Consider the following 23082-nt stretch of genomic DNA (forward strand, 5'->3'; position numbering starts at 1 on the left):
GCTGTGGAAAGCCTTATCCTTTCCAAAAGCCAACCATGGCCAGGTGCTTCATTCCAGATCACTGGCATCACAATGAACCCAGCACATGCTCTCAACTCACCCCTGATGAAGACACAACTGCTGGGTCAATCTCAACCCACCTAGACCTTGCCATGGCTTCAACATCCTCTTTGCAGCCCTGTTCAAATGAGAAAGGCTCAAGCATCTTGCTATGGAGGCAGTACCTGCTGTACGGGGGCTGCAGAAACAATGTGGTGCCAGGCCCACCATCTTCCCCCCAAACGAGGGACCTAGGGGACCTCATGGCACAGGGCCAGAGGTGAAAGAACACAGAGACACCAACACTCAGTTAAGTTGTAGGAATTTATTTTAAATAACCTACAGTTGGATTAAAAGGGAATTCATGATAAAAATAGAAGATACTTGTTGAGGAAAGGCTGCAGGAAATGGTCTTCGCACACACACTACGCTAACAATACCTCTAAGACTAATGATTATAGCAAAAAAAGGTTTCACATTAAAATTCTGCTTTTTAATTTTTTAAAATTTTTTTACACAATTACAAAAGAAAAAATAAAAGCCCTAAAATCTTGATTATTTTCCTTTTTGGACCAATGCTCATTTCCCTCGAAATTTATTGACCTGTGAAACTTCTTTTTACACAATAAAATCTTTCAAGTAAAAGAGGGGGAGTGGGGCTTAGAAAAAAAGGGGGGAAAAGGTAAAACAGTCTGACAAACCTAAAAAGTAGATATTCTTTAAGTGTACAGAGCATGTTCAGAACAATGGGTGATGGGAATGTCATTTGTTGCCAATTTCACTTGTCCTCAAATTCCACACGCATCTCCCCATCACGCGGCCCCCTTCCCCCACCCGCTCCCCAAATCTACGCGATCTTTAAGATCAAGAAGAAAAAAAAACTGTTTAAATATTTTAAAATAATTAAAAGAAATAAAAATTCACATTTAAAAAAGGAACACTCAAGTCAGGAGGCTGATTTCCCATCACGCTTTGCTCTGAACAAATGTGGTGGATATTTGTAATTCATGTTCCAATCCCATGACTGTTTCAAGTGACAAATTGAAAAAGATTGGGTATTTCCATGACTATAGTGACAGCTGTAACAGGTGCGTTGGGTTTCTTAAATTTTGTTTATTTGTTAAATTCTGAAATGGGGCAGGAGGGGGAGGGGAAGGGCAGGGATTAAGGAGTCCATTTTCTATTAAAATATAGAAGTTATTGCAAAACCCTAACTGTAAAAACGCACCAATATAATTGGATTTTGTATACAGTAGCTAAAGATTCCCACGCTCTCAGTGTGATGGTGAATTTGCCTGGCGGAAGGTTGACAAATCCCCCATCCACTTGCCCTGCCTCAAGAAAAAAAAACCACACAAACCAGACAGCTAGAATTTGGATCTCTGAAACATTTTTAAATAAGTTGTCCATAGGACAACTGGCTCAGCTCCTTTAGGATATTTCCAGGTTATGCTTTCTGCAAGATGTTGGCTGTTTTATCTGATGCTCACTTGCCCCTTTCCTCCTCCTTCCCCAGCATCCAAGGACAAGTAAGGCTCACAGTTTATCAATCTCCCTAAAAACCAGGCTACTCCCCCTTTTTTTCCCATAAAATTCAGCTCATTAAAAACAAGTTAAAACTCATAGTCTTCCTCTGCCATGTCGATAGCCCAGGCAAATTTCTCTCGCTGGGTTTTGTTATAAATCTTCTCTATAGGAATTCCCCACTTCTTACACCTGCAGAAGAGGAGATGCTGTTAGAGTCAACACAGCACAGGCACTCAACAACCCCTCACTGTGCAGCAGAACTGCCCTGCTCTCCCCCCCAGCACCTTCCTAAGCTCTGCCCCATTCCAAGACATGCCACTCAGCTGAGGACAACCAGCCTCCCGGTGTTAGACCCTGCAGGTTCTCTGACCCATCACCTCCCAGCACAGTGCTCACTTTAGCTGGCATGTTGCACTTGCCTCAAGGGACTCTTTTATAACTTCCTGAAACCATCTGAAGACACAAGGGAAGGCCACAGACAGACTTCTCTGGCATCCCTTGTCTGCTAACTGGGGGGACAAGACAGAAGCAAAGGGGTGGTTCCTTCCAGCACACCCCAGGCAGATGCTTACCAAGCAACAGAGATCCTGGGATCCAGATAGTTGAGTTTGGAGGTGCCCAAAGCGATCTGCTTGTTCTCCTCCCTATCTGTAGCCTGAACCTCCAGCTTCATCAGTTGCTCCTCAATCCTCTGCACTGCTTTCTTCTTGCTCTCCACCGTCCTGGGGTGGGAAAGAATCAAAGCATTTAATTCCTAATGCCCTGCTAGGCTTGAGATGGCAGCACTGTGGGAACCCAAAGGGACTCTGCTCAAGGTAAGCAATGCCACCAGCCACAAAGGGCAGCTGTGTCACCACAGATGGTGACACAAAACACTCAGCACATGCAATTAAGAACTGACATTTTCCAAGAGGCAGAGCAGAAATCTTAAGCAGCAGTTTTGTTTTAAAGGGTTGGAAGCGACAGCCTGAACTGTACTGATGCTACACCCACTTTAAAACCAGCCCATCTAGCCCTCCGTAATAGTCATGCTGTGATTGTGCTTTCAGAGCTCCCTTAACTCAGCACCCCTGTGGCTATTTTGCAGAACCCACACAGAGTCTGAGTACATTGTCTGCACCGTGGGCTTCCAACGGAGCACAGCATAACCCAGAAAAGTGCATGTGCAATTGTGTTAACTCCTGGCTCCTCATTCAGACGGCAATGTTGCGCACTGGATCCATTACTCTGCTTGGTGCTGGGCAGCAGCGTGGTTGAGCACTGGCTGGTGCTCAGCTCAGAGGGCTAAGAGACACAGTGGAGACTAATACTAGTGACCACATCAGGAACTGCAGTGTCAGACCACCCTATGGTCCTCAACTTGAAGACTATTTCTTCATGCATAGAATAAAGAGGGGACAAGAAAGCCTAAGGAAGTTTTCCCAGATCACAGGCTGGGGAAACAGAATACAGGGTGAAGGGCCCATTTGGAGCCGAGAGTACTGGGAGCATTGCATAGCCTAGTAACATCAGCCTTACTTTTTAGACTTCTCATCTCTCCGGACCTTGGCATCAGCTTTGGCGCTTTTCAGTTCTCTCCTGGCATCAGCTAACTGCTCCTTCTTGGCATCGATCTAGGAGAGGCAAAACCAGATGGCAGCACTGTGAACAAGCTGCTGACAACTGTGGCAGTCACCCCTGGGCAGCATGACCCAGGGAGTGAGTTTGTGACCACATTCAGAATCTACCAGCAGTCAGACCCACTTCTGCAGAACAATTAGGCCATTGGCCTTTCAGTTTGCTGCAAAGCCTACTGTGGTGAAATATTCACCCCAGAAAACAGAGCCCCACTCATTTCCCAAGACAAGGTGGTGCTGGGAGCTTTCTCATACACCTACTAGCAAGCAGGCAAAGGAATTGGTTTGGCCTGGTACTGGCCAACAGCCCCTCCAGGCAGCTTGTCTGCCTCCACTGTATCCTGTCAGTACCACTATCTAATGGTAACACGATAGGATGAACCCTGTTCCCTCAGCAGGAATCAGTTCTTGCCCCAAATCCTACAGGCTGAAAGCTGTTAAGGCTTCAGGCAGTTCTTCTCCAGTAAGTTTAGGATTCAGGGAGTTTTAGCATTTTGCAGCCCCTGTTCAACCATTCCCCTTAAACATCCCCCAAGCTCTAAGATCTAGGGTGAAGGCAGCCATGTTAGGTGTTACAGAAGCAGGGGACACTGCAGTGCCAAACCAGAAGTCCTTATTTTGAAGGTTAATCTAAAGCCAGACCAGGAACAGACCTAACCCCTTTGGACCTCATGGCCTTCACCAGAAACAATCTGCAAAGGAAGAGGTCAAGTCAGAGGGGCCTAATGTACCATGTACACAGCCTGCACTGACAGTGGCCTGGGATTCACACAACATGAGTGGATGCCCACTCCGGGTTCTTTAGGGGACACAAACCGGAGCTAGAGACTGCTGCTCTGAAGTTTCAATGGCAGCAGAAAATATAGCTATGGGATGAAGGGCAGACAAAAAGGGTCTGGTCTTGGTCTTTACAAGTATAAGATGAAGTATCAGACTGAAAGGTGTCCCTTTGAGCTCACTACTCCTCTCCAAGCAGGCCCATCTCTGATGCAGGAATAACCAACTCCTCACAGGGAAAACCAGACTCTGCTTCCGTTTCACTCCAAGTGAAAGGAATCGTGACGCCCAAGATGCTGCGCTTGGAGCCCTGCCCCAACCCAAGAGCTGGGCAAGGGTGGGGGTACCTTGCTCTGCAGGTTCATCATGGACTTCTCGAAGGTCTTCGGCGGAGCCCTCTGGTGGTTACACAAAATGGCAACCGCTCTGTTGGCACGGTTATAGGAAAGGATCTTCGCTGGGATGTTGTCATCCGCTGCAAAGTACAAGAAAGTGGTAAACAAGTGGGTTCTCCAGGGCTGTGCAGCCCCAGCCAGTGTCCCACTAACTCTGAAAGCTCACAGTCACTGCAGAACTGACCCTCCCCTCTGACGGGCTAGTCTCAACACTGCACTCTAATTACACTCCAAAGAGCCTGACCACTTCCATCCTGGGCCCTAACTCTTTCTGGGACAGTTTCTTCGATAGCAACAAAGACACCATTTGCCACTCAAGAGAGGGGAAGCACATCCGTATTCAGAGCAGACGACAGCAGGATCATACTTCTCAAGACACTGTCGGGCTTCACATATCCAACATGCCCACTTTGTAAAGTTGTTAAAGTACAAGCTAGCAGTGCTTGACAGAGAGGTTGTGAATGAGCAGCCAAGAAACGTGGGGCTGTTACAGATGCATCTGCCTTGCCTGCCACCTGTAACACTTTACAATTAACAGAAAGCAAGTAAGAGACTTGGTAAAGGACAGGCATAAACTAGCAGGCACACATTGGTGTGCTTGCAAGTCAGTTCTGTCCTGTCCCAGTGATGGGCTGCTCAGCTACCCCAAAAGATTATCTGGCAGCAGATTTTTGGTCAGACCTCAGCTGTCCGACATTTGCACTGGGAGAACTGCAACAATGAAGTGGTGTACAGATATAAGGCTTGTGGCTAAGCCAAAGAAGCCAGCTCTGTATTGCAGGATAAGATCCGTCCCCCTCACAGTTTCAAGGACAAGACTTACGATTAGTGAGCTCCTTGAGCTGCTGCTGTAGCGTGATGGAGGCATTGTAAGTACGGAATACCTTGGCTGTCAGTCCCTCCATAAGGTCTTGAAGGTGTTTATTTAAGATACTGGTCTAAGGAAGCAGAAAGGAGATGACAGCACTAGAATTGACCACAGCATTTGTGAAATCTCTGGACACATGGCTGACGAAGACATGCAGCTCACAGCTGAAGCCTAGCGTACTCAGACCTGACCACAACAGAACGGCCACAACATTACTGAAACCACAGAAAAGTAAACAAAGAACCAACAAGTATTAGATTGGTATCAAGTACCACAAGTGGCCAAAAAAGTTTTCTTCAGTGTGGAGGTTTTGATTCCCAACAGGTATAAATGTGCCTGTCCCATCCCAGGGAAGGTACCTGAACCACCACAGTGCTCCCATAGAGCCAAATGTGCAGTTGAGGATGGCACGTGAAAATCTGTCACCTCACACAATCGTCATCTCCGAACTCTGAAAAAACCTCCCCAAGTCAGAGCCAGCCAGGCTCACCAGGACCAAAGCCCATTGGCTTCAGGAACCTGTGGGCACAGTGGACAATACAGACACAGATTGAGAGAGACTCTCACTGCTTTTAGGCCGCTCAGGCCAGCACTGGAAGAAAATTGTCACTGAAACCATTTCTGGAACAGAGCAGCTGTTACTGCCTGCTGCAGAGTGAGCCTGTTCATGGTGCTCTACCACCACCCCTCACCATTAACTACATGCTTACATTGAGGCGGTCAAAGAGGTCATCCTCAGGCTGCTTGTTCTCCATGAAGAGCTGAAGATTCTTAAACACCTGCAGGAAAAGAAAACCGGTAACTTCAGGCACGCAGACCAGACAGCACCAGGTAGCAGTAATACATAAGGAAGCAACACTGCCAGGGAGCCACTTAAACTCTTTTCAGGCAACAGTGATGATGCTGGACGTTACTTCTCAGCAGGCAAAGACCCTTATCTCTCAATACAACGCTTGTGTTGAAGGTTCATCCCCAGCAACGAGAGTCCTGAGCATTCAATGCCCTTTATCCTCATCCTTTAGATCAAGATTGCAGGAGACCCAATTCTGCTCTGGCTTAGCTGCCTAACGGAGAAAGAGACCCCAAAACTACTACTTTTCCCTTACTCTCCATTATTACTCCAGCCAAAGAAACCCCTGAGCCATTTCCCATGGAGTGAAGCTACCAAACCCCAACCCTTCTCATTACTGCATTAAACGTTTCATACAGCTCCATCCCAAACAAGTCTCACTGGGGTAGAGAGAGTAAACAAAGTATCTTTGATTATACAGAGACCACAAATCCCAGCTCTGCATGCTCCTAATACCCAGTTCCCAGCTTCTCAACAACACACGTTCTTCTTCTACAGACACCTAATATACAAAGATTTCTAATTCCACAATAATCAATACCTCATTGTAAGCACTGAAGAAGAGACACCAAGAGATACCAACACCAATAAATTTAAACAGGAAAAATGTTTTCTCCTTTAAACAAGGAAGTAAGAATTCCAGCACATGCTCATTCCTATAGCGGCCACAGTTTGGTTTTTTTTCAGTTGCTTTGCTCCCCAGGAGGCCGACATTGACTGCTGATGTTACAATTACCACAGTATTTTACATACAGTATCTAACATACTATGCTGACTGCAGAGCTGTGTGGCCCAGATGCAAAGCTGTTAAATCCACAAAAACAGAAGTGTTTTTGGATAGTGCCCTCCAGGTTCCCACTGCTGGGTGGGGACTTATGCTGCAATGAGGTCAAGATCACAGCAGATTTGAAATTGGTGGATGACAAAGAAATAAAGCAATTAACATTGCCTAAGAAAGAAGTCTTGGTTGGTAGATACCCAGGTTCATAGGCCAGAAGTATCAGTGCACCTACTCTGTATGCTCTGGAGCACCCAAGATCAAGACCTACCTCAGTGAGGGCTCAGCTCCAACATGAACAAAAACACTGTGACAGAGAAGCTAGTATCATGACAGCCCAAGTCAAATTGCTACTCTAACAGCACTGTCCAGCACTGTATTTCAGAACCTTTTATGCTATTACTTGTCATATGGGCCTAGAACTCTACCATCTAGAGGTGACAAAACCAACTCTGCTGACCAGAACAAAGCCAAAGAAAGCCAGCTAACATAGCTGTTACAGCTATGTTATGCCAGCTCTTGACACTGAGACCACAGGGAAGAGCTGCAAGATGTTTAAGTATCTCATCTGCTGGGTTATGTCACACCACCAGCAGGCTTATCTTCCATGGCACTGCCAATAAAAAGGGAATAACATTAACTAACTTATTTTCTGGCTAGGTATCTGACCTGTGACGAAGCATCCTGTTATTGCCATCAAAAAACTGTGTTGACTACATTTTTCTGCAATTCAGTCTGTGTATGTGTTCATGGAGATGCCTTACCCTCTTCTCAACAGGGACTTTGTTGTAGTATCGGATGGAGTCTTTTCCTAGGAAGTCAAACTCAACCACGTATTCCTGGCCATCCAGTTCAGGATGCAGCTTGATATGTTCTACTCTCAGAGAGCAGCAGCCCACGGTGTCAGCTGTCTCTCCTTCTTCTTTTTCATTACCAGCTCTCAGGGCAAGCTACATTTATATCAAGACAAGAAAGGTATGCATTTCAAACCATCCCAGTAACGTACAGATGCTTGAAACTTTCAGACACTGGCCTACAATCAGCAGTGTCCATAGAAGAAGAGAAAGGGAGAAAATGCATTTGAATGAATAAAATTGATACTTATAAAATTCTAATATAAACAACCTTAAGTTCTCTTTAAATCTGTTTTAAATAACCCTATACCAAAGCCACAAATCTACTAATCTACCAGAATACCTTGGTTTTTTTTTAAGAGATGTTTAAAGCAAGATGTTTTACCAACTTTTGCTCATTAAGTAACTCAAACTGTAAGACAGTTCTGACTAATGGAAATCCATTTCAAAATGTTTGATATTTTTTAAAAATCAAACTGACTTCCATGTGAACTCAACCCGATACAAAATCATGAAGTTCAGTTGTTCATCTTCTATGATCCTACCTCTTCACTGAATGCTAAATGAATACAGTTTAAACAGCATATAGGACACTTTGGGTTATATAAATTATCAAAAGGCTACATTTGGCTGCATAAGAAATGTGTTTTAATAGTATTGGTTAAACCAATTTCTAATTTTTGAAGAAAAACCTTCAGTGTTCATATGAAACCACAATTATTCAAATCAAAGCTCCCTGGTTTACACCAAAGCATTTTGAACAAACTCTGTTAATTTAGTTGGTGAAGACACCATACGCTAGCAGGGCAACAGCTCTCTGGGAACTGGTTTTAAGTAGCTTTAAATGCCTCAATGCAACTGCAGTTTTCTTTACACTGTGGTGAAAAAATTAGCATAATTATGAAACCTCACAACTGTGACCTCAAACTAAAGAGGTGACAAACCAGCAGAAATTCCCAACAGGAAAACTGGAACAGCTGGAGACAGAAGGACCACACAAACTTCCCAGTAATCCAACTGGGTGATTCTGGAACCAGGCTGTGAGTTTTGCCTGAACTAAAACAATGCTGCCTGAAATAGCCATGTTCAGTACAATAGTTTATTGCTCTGAATTCCAGGTAATGGGAAGGAAAAGGAGACGGAAGCCTGCCCACCAGGAAGTCTCAGGACACCTTAGTAAATGGGCTGAATTCTGCCTTAGGAACAGCATTCCCAAGCATTCCCAGCAGGACAGGAATGGTAAGAGGAGCGTGCTGGGGAATGAGCCTTACCTTATCAATGAAGTACAGTGCCACAGCTCTCTGCCGTACTTTCATCTCTTTGGATTTCCAGTCTTCTCGATATTGATTTCGGATTTTATCTACACACTTCTTCAACCTCCGAGCTGTCTCATACTTCTGCCAGTCCTTCTCACCCTGCAGAGAAAGTTAGAATAGAGTCAGCATTAGAAAGCAGGCAAAAGACCAGTTCCAATCTGCATCTCAAGGCTTTACAAGTCTGTGTGTGGCAAATGGTCTCACTGTACAAAAGCACTGAGACTTTCCTGCTGAACAGCTCAGCTTCAAACTATGCTGTCATGCAGCTGTAGGTAATTCAGATTTCCATGATATTAAATGCTTCCACGGAAGCAACTATAAAGACACAAAAGATATTATGTCTTCCATGCTTCTCAACATATAAATGGTTTCCTCTGCTTTATTCAGATGACACTTATGTTCTTTCAGCTGTGTAATTAAACACCCATAAAACGTAAAAGCAACATAAACAGTTCATCATTATTATATATTCAAGCCATGGCAAAAGGAGGTCATGAATTCACAAGGAACAGAGATTTTTCCCTATACTTGTAAGACAAAGACAAACTCCTTGTTTCTAATACAGGAAAAAAATCTCTTAAAAAAGACTTCATGAGAAGAACTTAAATCCTACTCCCGAAACTGAAGGCTACTTATCTTTCAACAGGTTTGTCACTGCTTTTATGGAACTGATCTGTTGACAGGTTATTTGTGCCCACAGAATGGTTTGTTTTCCTTCAGTCATGAGCTCCTTATCAGCCTTCTCAGCCAGTAGCCTGGCCACGTTTTTAATTTTACAATGGACTAATTACCAACCCATGGTTAGAACTTCACTACATGATCAGGCAGGGGAAGTTAGGGCCAAAAGCAGGTGAAATATCCACCAGAGCAAGTCTATTCTTGGATAAATTGCTTCCTTTTAGGTTTCCACAGGGTAATGGATTTCTACTAGGAATAACACAATGATTCTTTTCAACAGACATTTTCCAGATTCCATCTGCTCCTATGCAGTAATTGTATTCTTTCTTTTCAAGGGGAAACAGAAGCACAGAAACTTTCCAATGTTTGTCAATCAGTGTAGGATGAAATAGCAAGACAGCTTTACTTCCTATCTCTCTCCCAGCAAACAGCTACATTTGCTTCTTGGAGACACGACCAGTAAGATTTTTATTTTTTTTTAAACTAGACCTTTACCTTAATTCTTGAGCTAGGGTTCAACATGATGTATTTGATAGAGCCTTGGATGTTCTCAGTCCATGACACCAGCCAGGTAACCTTATTATCATGCCGGACCTCCTTCCATTTGTGTCCTGGTGGAGGGGGAGGGATCTTGGAATCCCTGCAGAGAATTACAAAACAGCAAATAAAAACTATTTCAAGAGACTTACACAGCATCAAAATGAGAAAGTAATGAATACCATCACACGAAGAAAGCACAGGAAAAGAAACTGAGGCAACATAACTACATATTTCCACAAGCAGGAAATCAAGTGAATTAAAGTGAACAAAGATCAGAAATGTAACTACTACCCATATGTATCTGCTGAAGAACTATACTATAGGTGGGAACACACCTGCTAGGACCAGCTTTGATCTGTGGACACTGCAGTAGTGTGGACACTTATCAGGACAAGACTGAAGAGAAGCCCACTAAACCTTAGCCCTCGACATCAAGGAAGACAAAGTAGGGCAAGCTACCTAGAAGAAAATTAATTTCTGGAAATGCTAGCAGGAAAGACTGTGTAAGCAGATATAGACCATAGGCATGAGGAAGAAAATATGTTGACAAAGTTCTACATGAAACCCATGATAGCCTTGTTCAGCCTTTGCCTGTATGACTCAGTTTCTTATCCATATAAGAGTAAGATAAGCAGCATGCATATTTCTACATGCTTGACTATCAACCTATATAGGATTTTAAAAAAGAAGCTATCCTATCTAGAAAGCAAAGCCAAGGTGTGAAGCATCCAGTGCTCACTTGCTGCAGTTAATGATGATGTCTTCTGGCATGATGCGTCTCTTCAACATGCCCATTTTGGGATGGTTCCCACGACCTCGGAAGAGACCTGGGGGTTCAATCTTAAAGTTGGCAATCCTTTCCTTGTGGTTGTCCATCACGCAGTAACCATACTCCTTCAATAGCCGCTCATTCTCCTCTTTGATTTTCTGGAAAAAGCCAAAAGGAAAGATGATATGGTATACCCAGCACCACACATATCTCTAATGCCAAGACTTAAAAAATTTTTCTATTTGCACCATGACAATGCTGAGAACTCAAAAACCAGATCCCCATCATGCCAAGTGCTGTATCAACACACAGAGCAGCAAACTGTCCAGAAAAGCATTCATAAAATGCAAGCAGCACAAACAGGAAAAAGGGAAAGAATGTGTGAAAACTCTCTTAAAACTTGTATTTGAGGGAAATAGATTAGGGCTGGTGAAGACAGCTACAATTTTGTCACAATAGAGGCATTTACCTCTATCCACATCTCACAGCTACAAGGGCAGCCCCAGCACAGTACTGCTGCTTTATAGTCTATATTCAGCATTTATATCCACCAGACTTTACATCCTGTTGTTTATGCATAAAACCTCAGACTTGTGTTTGAACTCAGCATCGGAAAGCAGGCAAAGAAATGTCTCCAGTCTGCTGCACGTCAAGCCTATGTCAGTGTGCTGGTTTTCGCTGGGATAGTGGCTGGGATAGAGTTAATTTTCTTCATGTATGGGACTATGTTTTGCGTTTGTGCTGAAAACAGTGTTGAAAATCCAGGGATGTTTTCATTACTGCTGAGCAGTGCTTAGACAGTCAAGGCCTTCTCTGTTTCTCACCCCACCCCACCAGCGAGTAGGCTGGGGGTACACAAGAAGTTGGGAGGGGACACAGCTGGGACAGCTGACCCCAACTGACCCAAGGGATATTCCAGACCATATGATGTCATGCTCAGCATATAAAGCTGGGGGAAGGAGGAAGGGAGGACATTCGGAGTGATGGTGGTTTGTCTTCCCAAGTAACCGTTAGGCTTGATGGAGCCCTGCTTTCCTGGAGATGGCTGAACACCTGCCTGCCTATGGGAAGTACTGAATGAATTCCTTGTCTTGATTTGCTTGTGCATGCAGCTTTTGCTTTACCTATTAAACTGTCTTTATCTCAACCCACAAGTTTTCTCACTTTTACCCTTCCAATTCTCTCCCCCATCCCACCAGGGGGGAGTGAGCGAGCAGCTGTGTAGTGCTTAGTTGCCAGATGGGGTTAAACCACGACAGTCAGCAAATGGTCTCATAAGCAGAACACAGTCTCCTAACTAAAAATGTGCTGAGATTTCACTGCATACTTCTCTGCTTGAACACTAATTATATAGAAGGAAAAATAAAAACATTGCAGCTCAAAATAAAACATCTGACCCATAGACAGCACTAGTGCACCAGCTAAGAAACTAACAGAAAAAGCCACTTCTGCTCCATTGTAGTTGCTACCATGGATGGGAACTGACAAGGGCTCACCCACACGTTTATCACATGGGAACAGCAGTAAGACATGGGCCCTCTATTTTGATGGGACCCCTCTGACCCCAAAGGCCATACTTCCAAGTTACCAGGCCCCTCACTCAAAGGACAATTAGTGTAGCATTGCAAAAGATCAACCGAGAACTTGGGGCAGGTTTCCAACTTCCATTGCAGTAAGTATCAGTCATCTAAAAACTATTTCATTCTCTCCCCACAAGCCACTATAGCCGTGCTACTGGAAAATAAAGTTCATTTTTTATTCAGAAAACTGCATGACCTGATATTTAAGATATGTTCTCATTTTATTCACTAATGTCATTGCTGCAACGTTTCCACCATCCCCAATTTTACCCTCCAAACCAAGGAGCTTCTACAATTAAAATCTACCCTTAACTGAGTATCCACTGCTCATTATTGGCCAGGGACCAAGGCTCCCATGGAGGTAGCACCTCTGATTCTCTTTATTTACTTAGGCAGGATCAGGAGCCTTAGCCCTATCAATATCATTTTAAGTCAGGATGAAGATTCAGCTGTAAACACAGTGCTTTGTCCTACCTGGGCTGCACAGTAAAGATTCCTATGGTTAACATGAAAGTAGTAATTTGAAAGCTAGTAAACACTGGCTTATAAACAGCAAGGCAGGCAGAGGAATGATTACACAAAGATGTTTATAGCCAGCTAAGAATCAAGAAGTCTAGAATTCCCTCTGGTACCTGTTTCTCCTCCTTGGACATCTGTTTCCTAGCTTCCGTCTGAGCTTTGAAATACTGGCTCATGTGGGTGAAGTCACACTTGCTGAGGTTGGTGATAGTGCTCTTCTCTTCAGAGGTCATTTCCTTGCAGAAAGAAAGTAGCGCTTTAAGTTTTCATGCATAGTAGAACTTACCTTACCCCAGGCAGTTTAAACAAGAACAACAGACAGGTTCTCACAATAAACCCCCAAGAATCCCCAAATTCTTGCACATGCTCACTCCAGCTAAGGTCAAAGAGAAAAGAACAAGAAGCAGAGAGTATGGAGTGCTGGCCTTCCAGCAGTCTGATCTCTGCAAGCGCTGGGCAATGCTGTACCACCTCCCACACTGAAGAGTGGCTGGGACTGTTGAGGGATAGGGAGAAAAATCCAGTAACCCCTCTAGAAAAACTGCATCAGCTGATGTAAAGGTTTGATCTTATGGCTGATGACTGAGGTGAAGTTTGAGTTTTAGGTCTTTGGAAGGGGTTTCCTTCTAATATAAAGCTGGCGCTTCAACAAGGCATGTAACAGATCAGCTATACCCCATCACACTGTAACAGGCAGATTTGGTTGGGAGAAATCTGACTTTGTTGGTTTAGAAAGGTATTTATGATAAGGTCTTTCCTGGTGAAACTACAGGATAAACTGGAAACTTCACAGCTACGATCTGAGACAGCTTTTAGTTGCCTCAAGCTGACTTCCCTGTGCATGGAACAGTAGCCTCTTTTCACTGCCCAGTGATGAGGAGACACTGGCCATGCCTGCAGTCATTGCAGCCCAAGACTATATGCATACCTTTCTCCAATCTTTGAAAAAGTTTTTCCTGAAGATCTCCTTTGTAGTGTACTCATGATCAAGCATTTTTGCAAAGAATGTGGCGACTTCTTCTGCTTTGGTACTCAGCTTCATGACTTTACCTACAAAGAAAGGTTTTCTTTTTAAAGAAAATGGTAAACAGGAATTGAAGCCAGAAAGAGGCCATAGTAACTACCTTAAAGGACACTATATTTTTTACCACAGAGAAGTTTTTCTTAAAAATATTACATAGTACAGCAAATTGGATGGACAAAGGAAACAGAGGAGCACAATTGCTTGACTTTCATCATAAACATTTTGAAAAAAGTTTCCTCTGGAATCTAAACATAAAAAAAAAAGCACTAGCCATGTGATGTAAGACAGGTCTGAGAGACGAAGGGCAGGAAGAGGAAAAGGCTTCCTGCAGGAAACCCTATGCTGAGACACCCCAGTGGTGTGTACATTCCTGGGGAGATACTGCTGTTTGAAGTGAAAGATGGAAGGGTTTTTATTAAACTTCATATTCCGGCACTCAGATGTATGGAAAATACAGTCTCTGTATTCCTCTTCTACCCAAAGAGGGACTCTGCTTTGGAACACCCCTTCTAGCATTTAGCTATTTCTAGCCAGGAAGAGCCCTTCCTATGGATACACCACAAATAGGCTGGAAAGCGATGCCAAATATTTAACTCCCCTTCATTGCAGAGAAACGTGTCAGGGTTCTGCTAATCATCCCCTTTGCTGTGGGAAGGCACTCCTGTGTCTCCAAATCAGGCTCAAAAGCCAGTAATTTTTAAGAAAGACTGAGCTTTCAGTGAATGGAGAGGCCACATTTCAGCTTATCTGCAAGACTGCAGTACAAAGTGAAATTGCTGCAAGGGAAGACTTTAAAACACAAGGGAAAAGAGGCTGCTGCAACATCGAAGCTGTGGATTTGACATCTAACATTCCTATCGAGCGTCTTTTTGGTCCAGATTGCATTCCTGATGACACGTGAGGTGCCAGTGATCCCTGTGAAGAATTCTGCATGCAGCTCACATCTCCAGCTAGTTGCAAGAAATATTTAAAGTCCCAATGGGCTGGCATAAAGTCAACACCTGTGGATTTTTTAACAACCATTTTACTGCACAAAAGTGAATACAAGAAACACTACTGTTGATTATATGCTCTTGGAAAAAACCCCCACACTTTTGATTTACTACATGTTTTTAAAAGTTGCATCATCTCCAAAATTAAAGCATGGGACTCAGCTATAAAGCCTTAAGATCTATAAACCCTTGTAAAACAGGACTTAGCAAAAGGTCCTCCCAATGATCTGAGAATATTCCACAATTAAATTAAAACAACAGTAACTCTGCCAATTTTTAAGCTGCAACCTAAAATACAGCATTTGTTTGCTTATTACAGGAAATGGGGGAAGGGAGAGACAGCAAGGGAAACTGTTTTTCCAGGCTACAAGTCTAGCTTGAAAGAAGCTATCGAGTTGGTAACATGTTATGGGGCTAAAATGACTGATATTTTTCCCAAATAGCTGAAGGCTTGGTCACCTTTATCTAATCATTTTAGAATATAATTCATTGGACTCAATTTCCTCCTTTTAACAAAGGTTTAAAAAGGCTCTCAGTGACAGGGCTGGACATTTAAAGAAAAAAGAGATTTATTCCAGAGGCATGACTATTAGTTACTGACTTAAAAACTGAAAACCAGAGAGCAACCAGGGGAATAACGAGCAGAAGAGACCACATGGCCATGACTGAAATGCAACTGCCACCATATACACTCTTACCTTGCCCCATCTACAGAAACACATGCAAGTTCATGCCACCTCTGGGGTATGAGCAGTAGCTTGTTAACCCACAGTCACCCAAACATATAGTCAAGCCCTAAAAGATATCTTTGGCATTTCAAGCTCCTTCACTGAGTCTGGTATTGTAGGCACTAACAATAGCTCCAACAGTCATTATGTTAGATGAAAACAGGCAGTCTCACCGCAACGCAATCACTAGGCAAGGGACAGATTCCTCCAGTGACAGCCTGTAGCCTGGCAGCTGGCTGGCCAGTCATAGCATGATTATTGGACTCTACAAATCATCCTAGGATAATCTTGAAACTAGACAATGCCTTGTGAGCACAGACAGCAGCTCTCAGCAGCTGCTGTGTAAATCAGACATCTGATTTTTTTTCCTAGTTTCTCAAGGAATACTTACATGACTGCCTTATTTGCCAGACCCCCCTGCCCACCCCATAATTGTTGAGCCTATTGATGAATGTCTGTCATGACAGAGAAAGAGGCTGCAAAAATCCCTGCATTTCCTAGAGGCTTTTTGTGAAATAGATGGTTAGATAGAAGCTTATTGCTGCCTGCCCTAAAGGGATAGCTGCAGTGTCATTTGCCCCTCCTCTTCTCTAGACAGCAGGAGATACCATACACTCTTCATTAGAGGAAAAAAATTTCCAACTTCATACCAAGTTCTTATCAAACCCTAAGAAAGAAGTCTGTAGACATCCCTGATCACTATGCTACTTGCTTGAAGATAGCCATTAATAGGATGCAGTGTGTTTATTTTACTACAGTGTTGCTGAAAATGAATGCCACCTATTTCTCAGTACTTAAAACCAGTGTCATGTCACATGAAAACAGCACATTGCTCCTGGAAGAGTTCCATGTGCAGATGTCCCCTTCACCAAAAATTATGTTTTCATCCATTTAAATACCTCCCACTTAATTCAATCCTGGGTTAATTTGAGCCTTCATTTAACATGATCACAGGACTAAAAGGAAACACATGGGTCATCAAGTCCAGTCTCCAGCAGGCATCACATCATATAATCCCTTCCACATGAGCCTCTAACAACCAGTCAGCCTGGCATATCAGAATCCCACACCAATTAGTTCTACCACACACAATGGTTAGTGAGTGGGACCATGACTTACACCAGTGGGCTGTGTCCTTGAGGCCAGGGTCATCCCATGCATTCCTACAAGATCCTAATCATCTGTATCAAAATTCAATTGTCTTTTATTCCGCTCATGCCACCAAATGATCATGAATTTCATCACAGATGATGGAAGATGCAATTTATAAGGTCAAAGAAAAGAAAGCAAGCCTAAAGGTGACCAGTGATGAAGCAGCTACAGTTATGTACTCTACCAGCTATACACTGCTACTGTCAGGTGTAAGACATTCATACTGTCAAGTAACCCGAGAGATTTACCACCACAACAGAGTGAGAACAAGCTCATCTCCATGTCAACTCAGCAGAATTCAGCAGGCTGTTCCTTCACTTCCACAGATCCTTCCTTCACTGAGCTGTTGAGGAACTTCTTTTAAGCTAACCACTAAAACAAAACCACCTCCTCATCTCTTCAGTCCCCGGAAGAACGCCACAATACCCTGAGAATGTTTATTTCTCTTCCCAGCAAGTGGAAACACAGATTAACTCACCATCATAATAAAACTTGACATTTTCAGGCAGAGGTTCATATGGTGGAGCAAATACAGGACCTTTGTGCTCTAGGAACTTCCATTTAATGCCTTCAGGGTAGCGCTCTTCTTCCCACCTTCAAGAGAGAAATATGAACCAATACAATTTAAGCTCCTAATCTTCATTTTATTACTATGTGGGTATAAGAGTATGCTAAAGAAAATCAGCAAGCAATCATTGCTTTGCCAGGCACAGACCTAGTACAAATATTCAATGCACTATCACCATTTCTTTTTAATTTTTTTAGAAAAGCACAGCCATGTCCATGAACAGAACACCGTGGGTCACAGATTATCTGATGACACCATAGCCCTCACCTCCCACTTGCTATTCTTTTCACAAAATCACACAGCTGAAAAAGCTTAGAACTTAACAAAATGAAGAATTCAGTCTTGTAAAGCAGCTAGGATCATGCCAAATTAGAGTCAGCTGTGATCTAACATCAGGTCCAGGATGCCTGCTCAGCAAAGCCAAACAATTGTAGTATATTATGCAGCTGCTTTCAGATGTGGACAAGTATGCCATTAAGGGCAGAGATAAAGAAACAGATGTTCATTTATGACCTAAATGAGAACAAACCTGCTCAGACAAGAAAGACTGAAACCTGCTCTGTCATTTTAAATTCATTCCAATTCTTTGGGTAAGAAAAAGATACTTGAAGAAAAACAGAGTAGCACTGGAAAACTGCAAACTTGCCTTAAAGCACCTCCATAAAAATGTTTTGCAAATGATGCATTAGGTATCACAACACAGCAAGTTAGGCGCCACCAATCCCGCATTCCAGCTGAACAAACTCACAGGGTCAGCAATTCATCTACAGAGAAAAGGGGTCCCACCAGGCCAGTATCCTCCCCCCAGTTCCCAGTACCCTGTGCCCAAGACACTGATTCCACACTCCTCTCCTCCCCTCTACACTTCTTTCATGATTACCAGAACATTACTGCTACATGCTGCTGGCACAGGATTCCCTGCTGAGAAATGCTATTTTACCTTAGTGATTAACCAACTGGAAGACCATTAACCTGTCACAGCACTCAGTCTTTGAATTGCCCAGACAACTTTGTCGAGCAGTCATGACAATAAAAAAAAAGTTTAAGTTTCCCTCTCGTGTCAGCCCTATGGAGCAGTCCCATTCTGGGTGCAACAGCAGCTGAGAAAAGATGTGCATGTACTGCATGCATGTCAGGAATTCTGATGCACAAATACAGATCACTTCATCCCTAATGAGATAACAGAGTCACTGTACAGAAGATGAGCACTGTATAGAGAAAAAAAGAGCTTCTGCTAGAAGACACACAAAATGCTTCAATGGTGCCTGTACATCAGTAATTTGAAACAACAACAACTGTATGCGACACAGTGCTTTGCTATAGTTAGAAAGGCACCATCTTTGACCACAGCGCTAGACCTGACTTTTTCTTATGAGAAGCACAGTAACATCTTTAACAGCAAAGTGCACAATCCCAGCTATCAGTACAAAACCTGCATGTCAGATTTCAGTCCCTGGCTGGGAAGAAGGCTTGAGTAAACTATGTTGATATAAGAAACTAATATTTACATTTGAAGTCTAGATCACAAATATTTACATTCCTAATGATTGTTTTTAAAATTAATTAGAAGCTAGAAATCTAAATATTTTGTCAAACATAGGCCTAGGTTCTTCCACCCAGAAGCTGCTTCCAGCAAAATAAATCTAAACCATTTGCCTCTCCTCCCAGCCAGAAAAAGGTTATCCTCTCTGACAATGAGTATTTTTATCCCGCTAAGAAAAAAACAATGAGGTAATCATTCACAGTAGCTACTACTCTAGACAACAGGTTTGTGATTCTTGCTTTTCAGCTGTGGCTTTTTAAGACTTATCACTCTGGTATTTACTTGATGAGAAATTCTGTTCCTCTACCCATTCATGTTCTTTTACAAAGGATGCATGCAAAACGAGTACTAGAAAGGTCGTAGTTTAAATAGCTGAAACACATTGTGCCTTTTGGGACAGCTACAAGGAAGCATGGGATCCACAGGGTAGTTTCTAAGCCCAAAGCTACCAGAAGGTTTGCCACAAAAAGATCACAAACCATTCCCAGTCCCACCTTCACCTTCCTAAACCTTGTACATAAGTGTTAAGACAAAGGTAAAAGCTACCCTCTTAAGGTTAGCCAATCTTTCATCCTCCTTTGGTTTTAAACAAAAAAAGCACTACAACAACACCGCCCAAGGTAGCCCCTGGTCCTAAAGCAACGTTCTACAAATGATTTTGTGGGAGCAAGAAGAATGCTGCATATTAGGAAAGCTGCCTTACTGATTTCAGCAGAAACTGCGCTAATCAGTCATACATGTTCCTCAATCAAATCCCGTATCAAACCTGTCTAAGAATGCCAGGGTGGCTCAGGAAGGTAGAGTTGGGGATGGTTTTTCAAGTGGAATGAAAATAGAGGAGATTCTTAGGAAGAAAACAGAATACACCTCAGCGATACGTTATTTCAAGGAAATGAACTTGCTGTAACACAAGGTGGGAGAAGTGCTCATAAGGTATACTTCTGGATCACATATTCCTCACATGCTGACAGGGCGTGAAAATGACCTCTAAAAGAGCTCCACACGGTGATGAACGAGGCCAATGCCTTGGGAATGTCTAGCATCGAGTATTCACATAAGTGAGGATGAAAATGCTCAAGGCAGCAAGCACTTGAGGAAGCAGCCAAACAAAGATATCAGACATTCAGAAAATTGACTCAGATGGAACATAAAATGCCCTTTAGAGATACAATTGAAGTGCAGATTAAACCCTGTCCAGCAAAGACACGCTATACAAAGCTGCAGATGGACAACAGGAACACCAGCAGAAGGATGCAGTTACCTACTGCCAAATTTTGCAAAACATGCTTTCAAAGGCAGTTTTCCTCAGCAGTAAGCACAAATTGCAGAGCTTAACACAGCTACCTGGGACTGTGCTGCCAAGGCAGGTGAGGGGAGGACAGTATGGCCTTCCAGTAAAGGTTTGCTGTTGAAGGATACAGACTACAATAAAAGGGAGCTGTGATAACAGAATATTAAGTTAGACAGAGCCAGCAAGGGCAGCTGAGACAAAGCCAAAAAGACAACAGATCGTTAAGGCTCAAAGAGACATTTTGTAGCTTCCTATTGCTTCATGTCCCGGTAGTTTGTTAATGTCAAAGCACATTAAAAATATACTATCAAAGGGATCAAGAAAAAAGTGGATTGCTCAAAAAAAAAAATCAGGATAGTTTTGGGGAGGGTCCTGAAAACCAAATTTCTAAGAGTATACAAGTATGAAAAAAATATGCAAGTGCTCATGTTCTGAGGAAGCTATGACAAAAAGAAATATGCAAAGACTATAAACACTACAGAAGAATTTTTCTTTTTAAAGGTGAATCAGTAAAAGTGACAATAAAGGGTAAAAGACTGAACCTGAAAGGATTGAAGAAGATTGCAAAGGCATTCCCCAACCCTACAGATCTATTAAAAATAGCCAAATGATCTGAGAAAAGAAAACACTCATGGTAACATCATCCCCAAAAGGTCATAAAAATACATCACAGGAGATTACAGGAGTGCAGAAAACACATACGCTTTTGAAAACCATGTATGTGTTAAACTGAGGGAAGTACTAAGGCCCAAACTTCAAAACACACAAGTAATTGCTCCTCAAATCCAGCAAAATGATAGCTTAAATTACTGTGAATAGTTAAAAAAAAAAACCAGCAGGTTTCTTACAGAGCACTACTGATGCAGCACAGGCCTGTCTTCCAAATGAACCACAAAGTTCAGATTTATTTAAAAAATTAAGGTTCTAAAAAAATTGAAGAGTGAGTGGAAGCACAACTTCAGTTACTCGACGATGTTACTTTAGGATCCTGGGCAAGACAGAAAGTGCTTTCCATTCAAAACTTATTTTCAAAATACATTTTCCAAACAGCCCAAGCTTAACTGGTCACTTGACCAATTTTCATTTTTGTGCCAGAGGCAGGAACAGTTTTGAGAGGCTTACAGCTGATACCCAGCTAAAAGAAAAAGGTAGACACCCTCTCACGTTGTACCCTCTACATAACTAGTACTCCAGTAGATCTTATCTGTGTTAATATATCTGCACATATTTATATATTCCAGCTGATACTCCAAGCCCACAAGTTTTCATATTGCTCTGAAGAGTGTCAGCAAGGAGCAGGTTCTGGGTACAAGAATACTGGTATCTGATCACTGTGGGTAGTCTCTACATTCTACAGATAAGAGAAAAAAAACAGCAAACCAAAACAAAAATCCCACAAAAAACTTATTTCTTGTTTTATATACACCAAAAAAGGTATTTCACTTCTACTTCGGAGGATAAACACAGTGAATAAGATATTTATTTAGAGCTTACCAGAACATAAGCCAATTATTCAGAACAAATCCTCATGAATCAATGAAAGAGAAAGCCAGATGTGCTTATTCAGTCAGCATGGGAGGTAACAGGGAAAGTCCAGGTGCAGAGCATACCCTAATTCATTGATATATAGTTACCATTTCCATTTTTGCTCCTCTTCTTTTTTCGGCTTCTTTCTCTTGTCCGCTTCAGGGACTTTCTTATCTTTGTTTTTTGCTTTCTTTGCTTTGCTGTCCTGCAAAATAAGTAAGAAACTGTTAGAACTAGCTACTGTATTTCCCCTCTTGTTGAAAAGATGTTTTAAAACTAAAAGACTGTCTCTTGGGGTATATAAGTTTGACCACAAACAACTGAATTACTGTGGCTTCACTACATAAATGCGCTCTTAGATCATCCTATTAAGTCAAAGTCTGCCGACAGTGCCACTCAGGTTTTAAGCCAAATTCCTCTACTTTACACTTGGGACATGCAAAGTGCACACAGCCAGTTATTCTGCCTCACCTGATTAAGTGGCAAGTTTGGGCCATAGTAACATGGTTGCTTAGTTATAGAAACACCCTCCTTGGCCTGCACTAGTGTATCTAATTTGGCAAATGCTACAGAGCACACTTACACCGCTGTGAGGTGGCTTCTGGGAATGTACTGGTATATGCTCACTATAAAGACATGAATTAAAGAATTAACCGTGTTGCCAGGATGTACTTGCAACATGTGCCTCACAAGGGTATTTTTGCTAGATGTGAAGTGTAGTTCATTAGTCTCAAATTATGTCTCACCTCTCTTCGCCAAGTCCCTCTCCAAAGAAATTTCCATCCTAGGCTCCATCTATAAGCTGATCTCAGATTCATCTCCTCTGCTTCTGAACTGTGCCACATCATCTGTGCAATTACCAGATGTTGTTAATAAGGCTCCTCTACCCTCTGTGAGCTACTTAACAGAAGGACTGTGAATTGCCTGGAACAGGCTGGAAGTTCGCATCCAGAGGGATCTTCTCCATCCATTGTTTTAAGGGTAAGAGACAAAGTTTTCCTGACTTTTTATACATTATGGCTCAGATAAGTTAACCTGCACCATAGATGGAGATCTACCATATGCAGCTTTCTCCCAGACTGGCACCTGCCTTTTTACCCTTGAATCAGATTCCCCCTGCTCTACATAATTCAACACAAAATTGTCAGCTT

The 23082-nt window shown here is 42.7% G+C and overlaps 1 protein-coding gene across 1 annotated transcript in view; it reads right to left on the reverse strand.

Annotated features, from left to right (window-relative positions):
* Positions 1 to 349: 349 nt before the first annotated feature.
* TOP1 (DNA topoisomerase I) overlaps positions 350 to 23082 on the reverse strand; it is an 81009-nt gene continuing 58276 nt past the window's right edge. The window contains exons 8-21 of the mRNA XM_069806930.1: positions 22039 to 22136; positions 17481 to 17596; positions 14035 to 14156; positions 13220 to 13342; positions 10978 to 11165; positions 10194 to 10338; positions 8976 to 9119; positions 7615 to 7800; positions 5933 to 6001; positions 5178 to 5292; positions 4307 to 4434; positions 3085 to 3179; positions 2139 to 2288; positions 350 to 1755 (exon numbers count right to left, since the gene is read on the reverse strand). Of these exons, the coding sequence (XP_069663031.1) occupies positions 1653 to 1755; positions 2139 to 2288; positions 3085 to 3179; positions 4307 to 4434; positions 5178 to 5292; positions 5933 to 6001; positions 7615 to 7800; positions 8976 to 9119; positions 10194 to 10338; positions 10978 to 11165; positions 13220 to 13342; positions 14035 to 14156; positions 17481 to 17596; positions 22039 to 22136 (1782 nt within the window). The 3' untranslated portion in view covers positions 350 to 1652. The remainder of the gene's footprint in view (positions 1756 to 2138; positions 2289 to 3084; positions 3180 to 4306; positions 4435 to 5177; positions 5293 to 5932; positions 6002 to 7614; positions 7801 to 8975; positions 9120 to 10193; positions 10339 to 10977; positions 11166 to 13219; positions 13343 to 14034; positions 14157 to 17480; positions 17597 to 22038; positions 22137 to 23082) is intronic.

This window comes from Haliaeetus albicilla, chromosome 2 (genome assembly GCF_947461875.1).
Source record: "Haliaeetus albicilla chromosome 2, bHalAlb1.1, whole genome shotgun sequence".
Lineage (NCBI taxonomy): Eukaryota > Metazoa > Chordata > Aves > Accipitriformes > Accipitridae > Haliaeetus > Haliaeetus albicilla.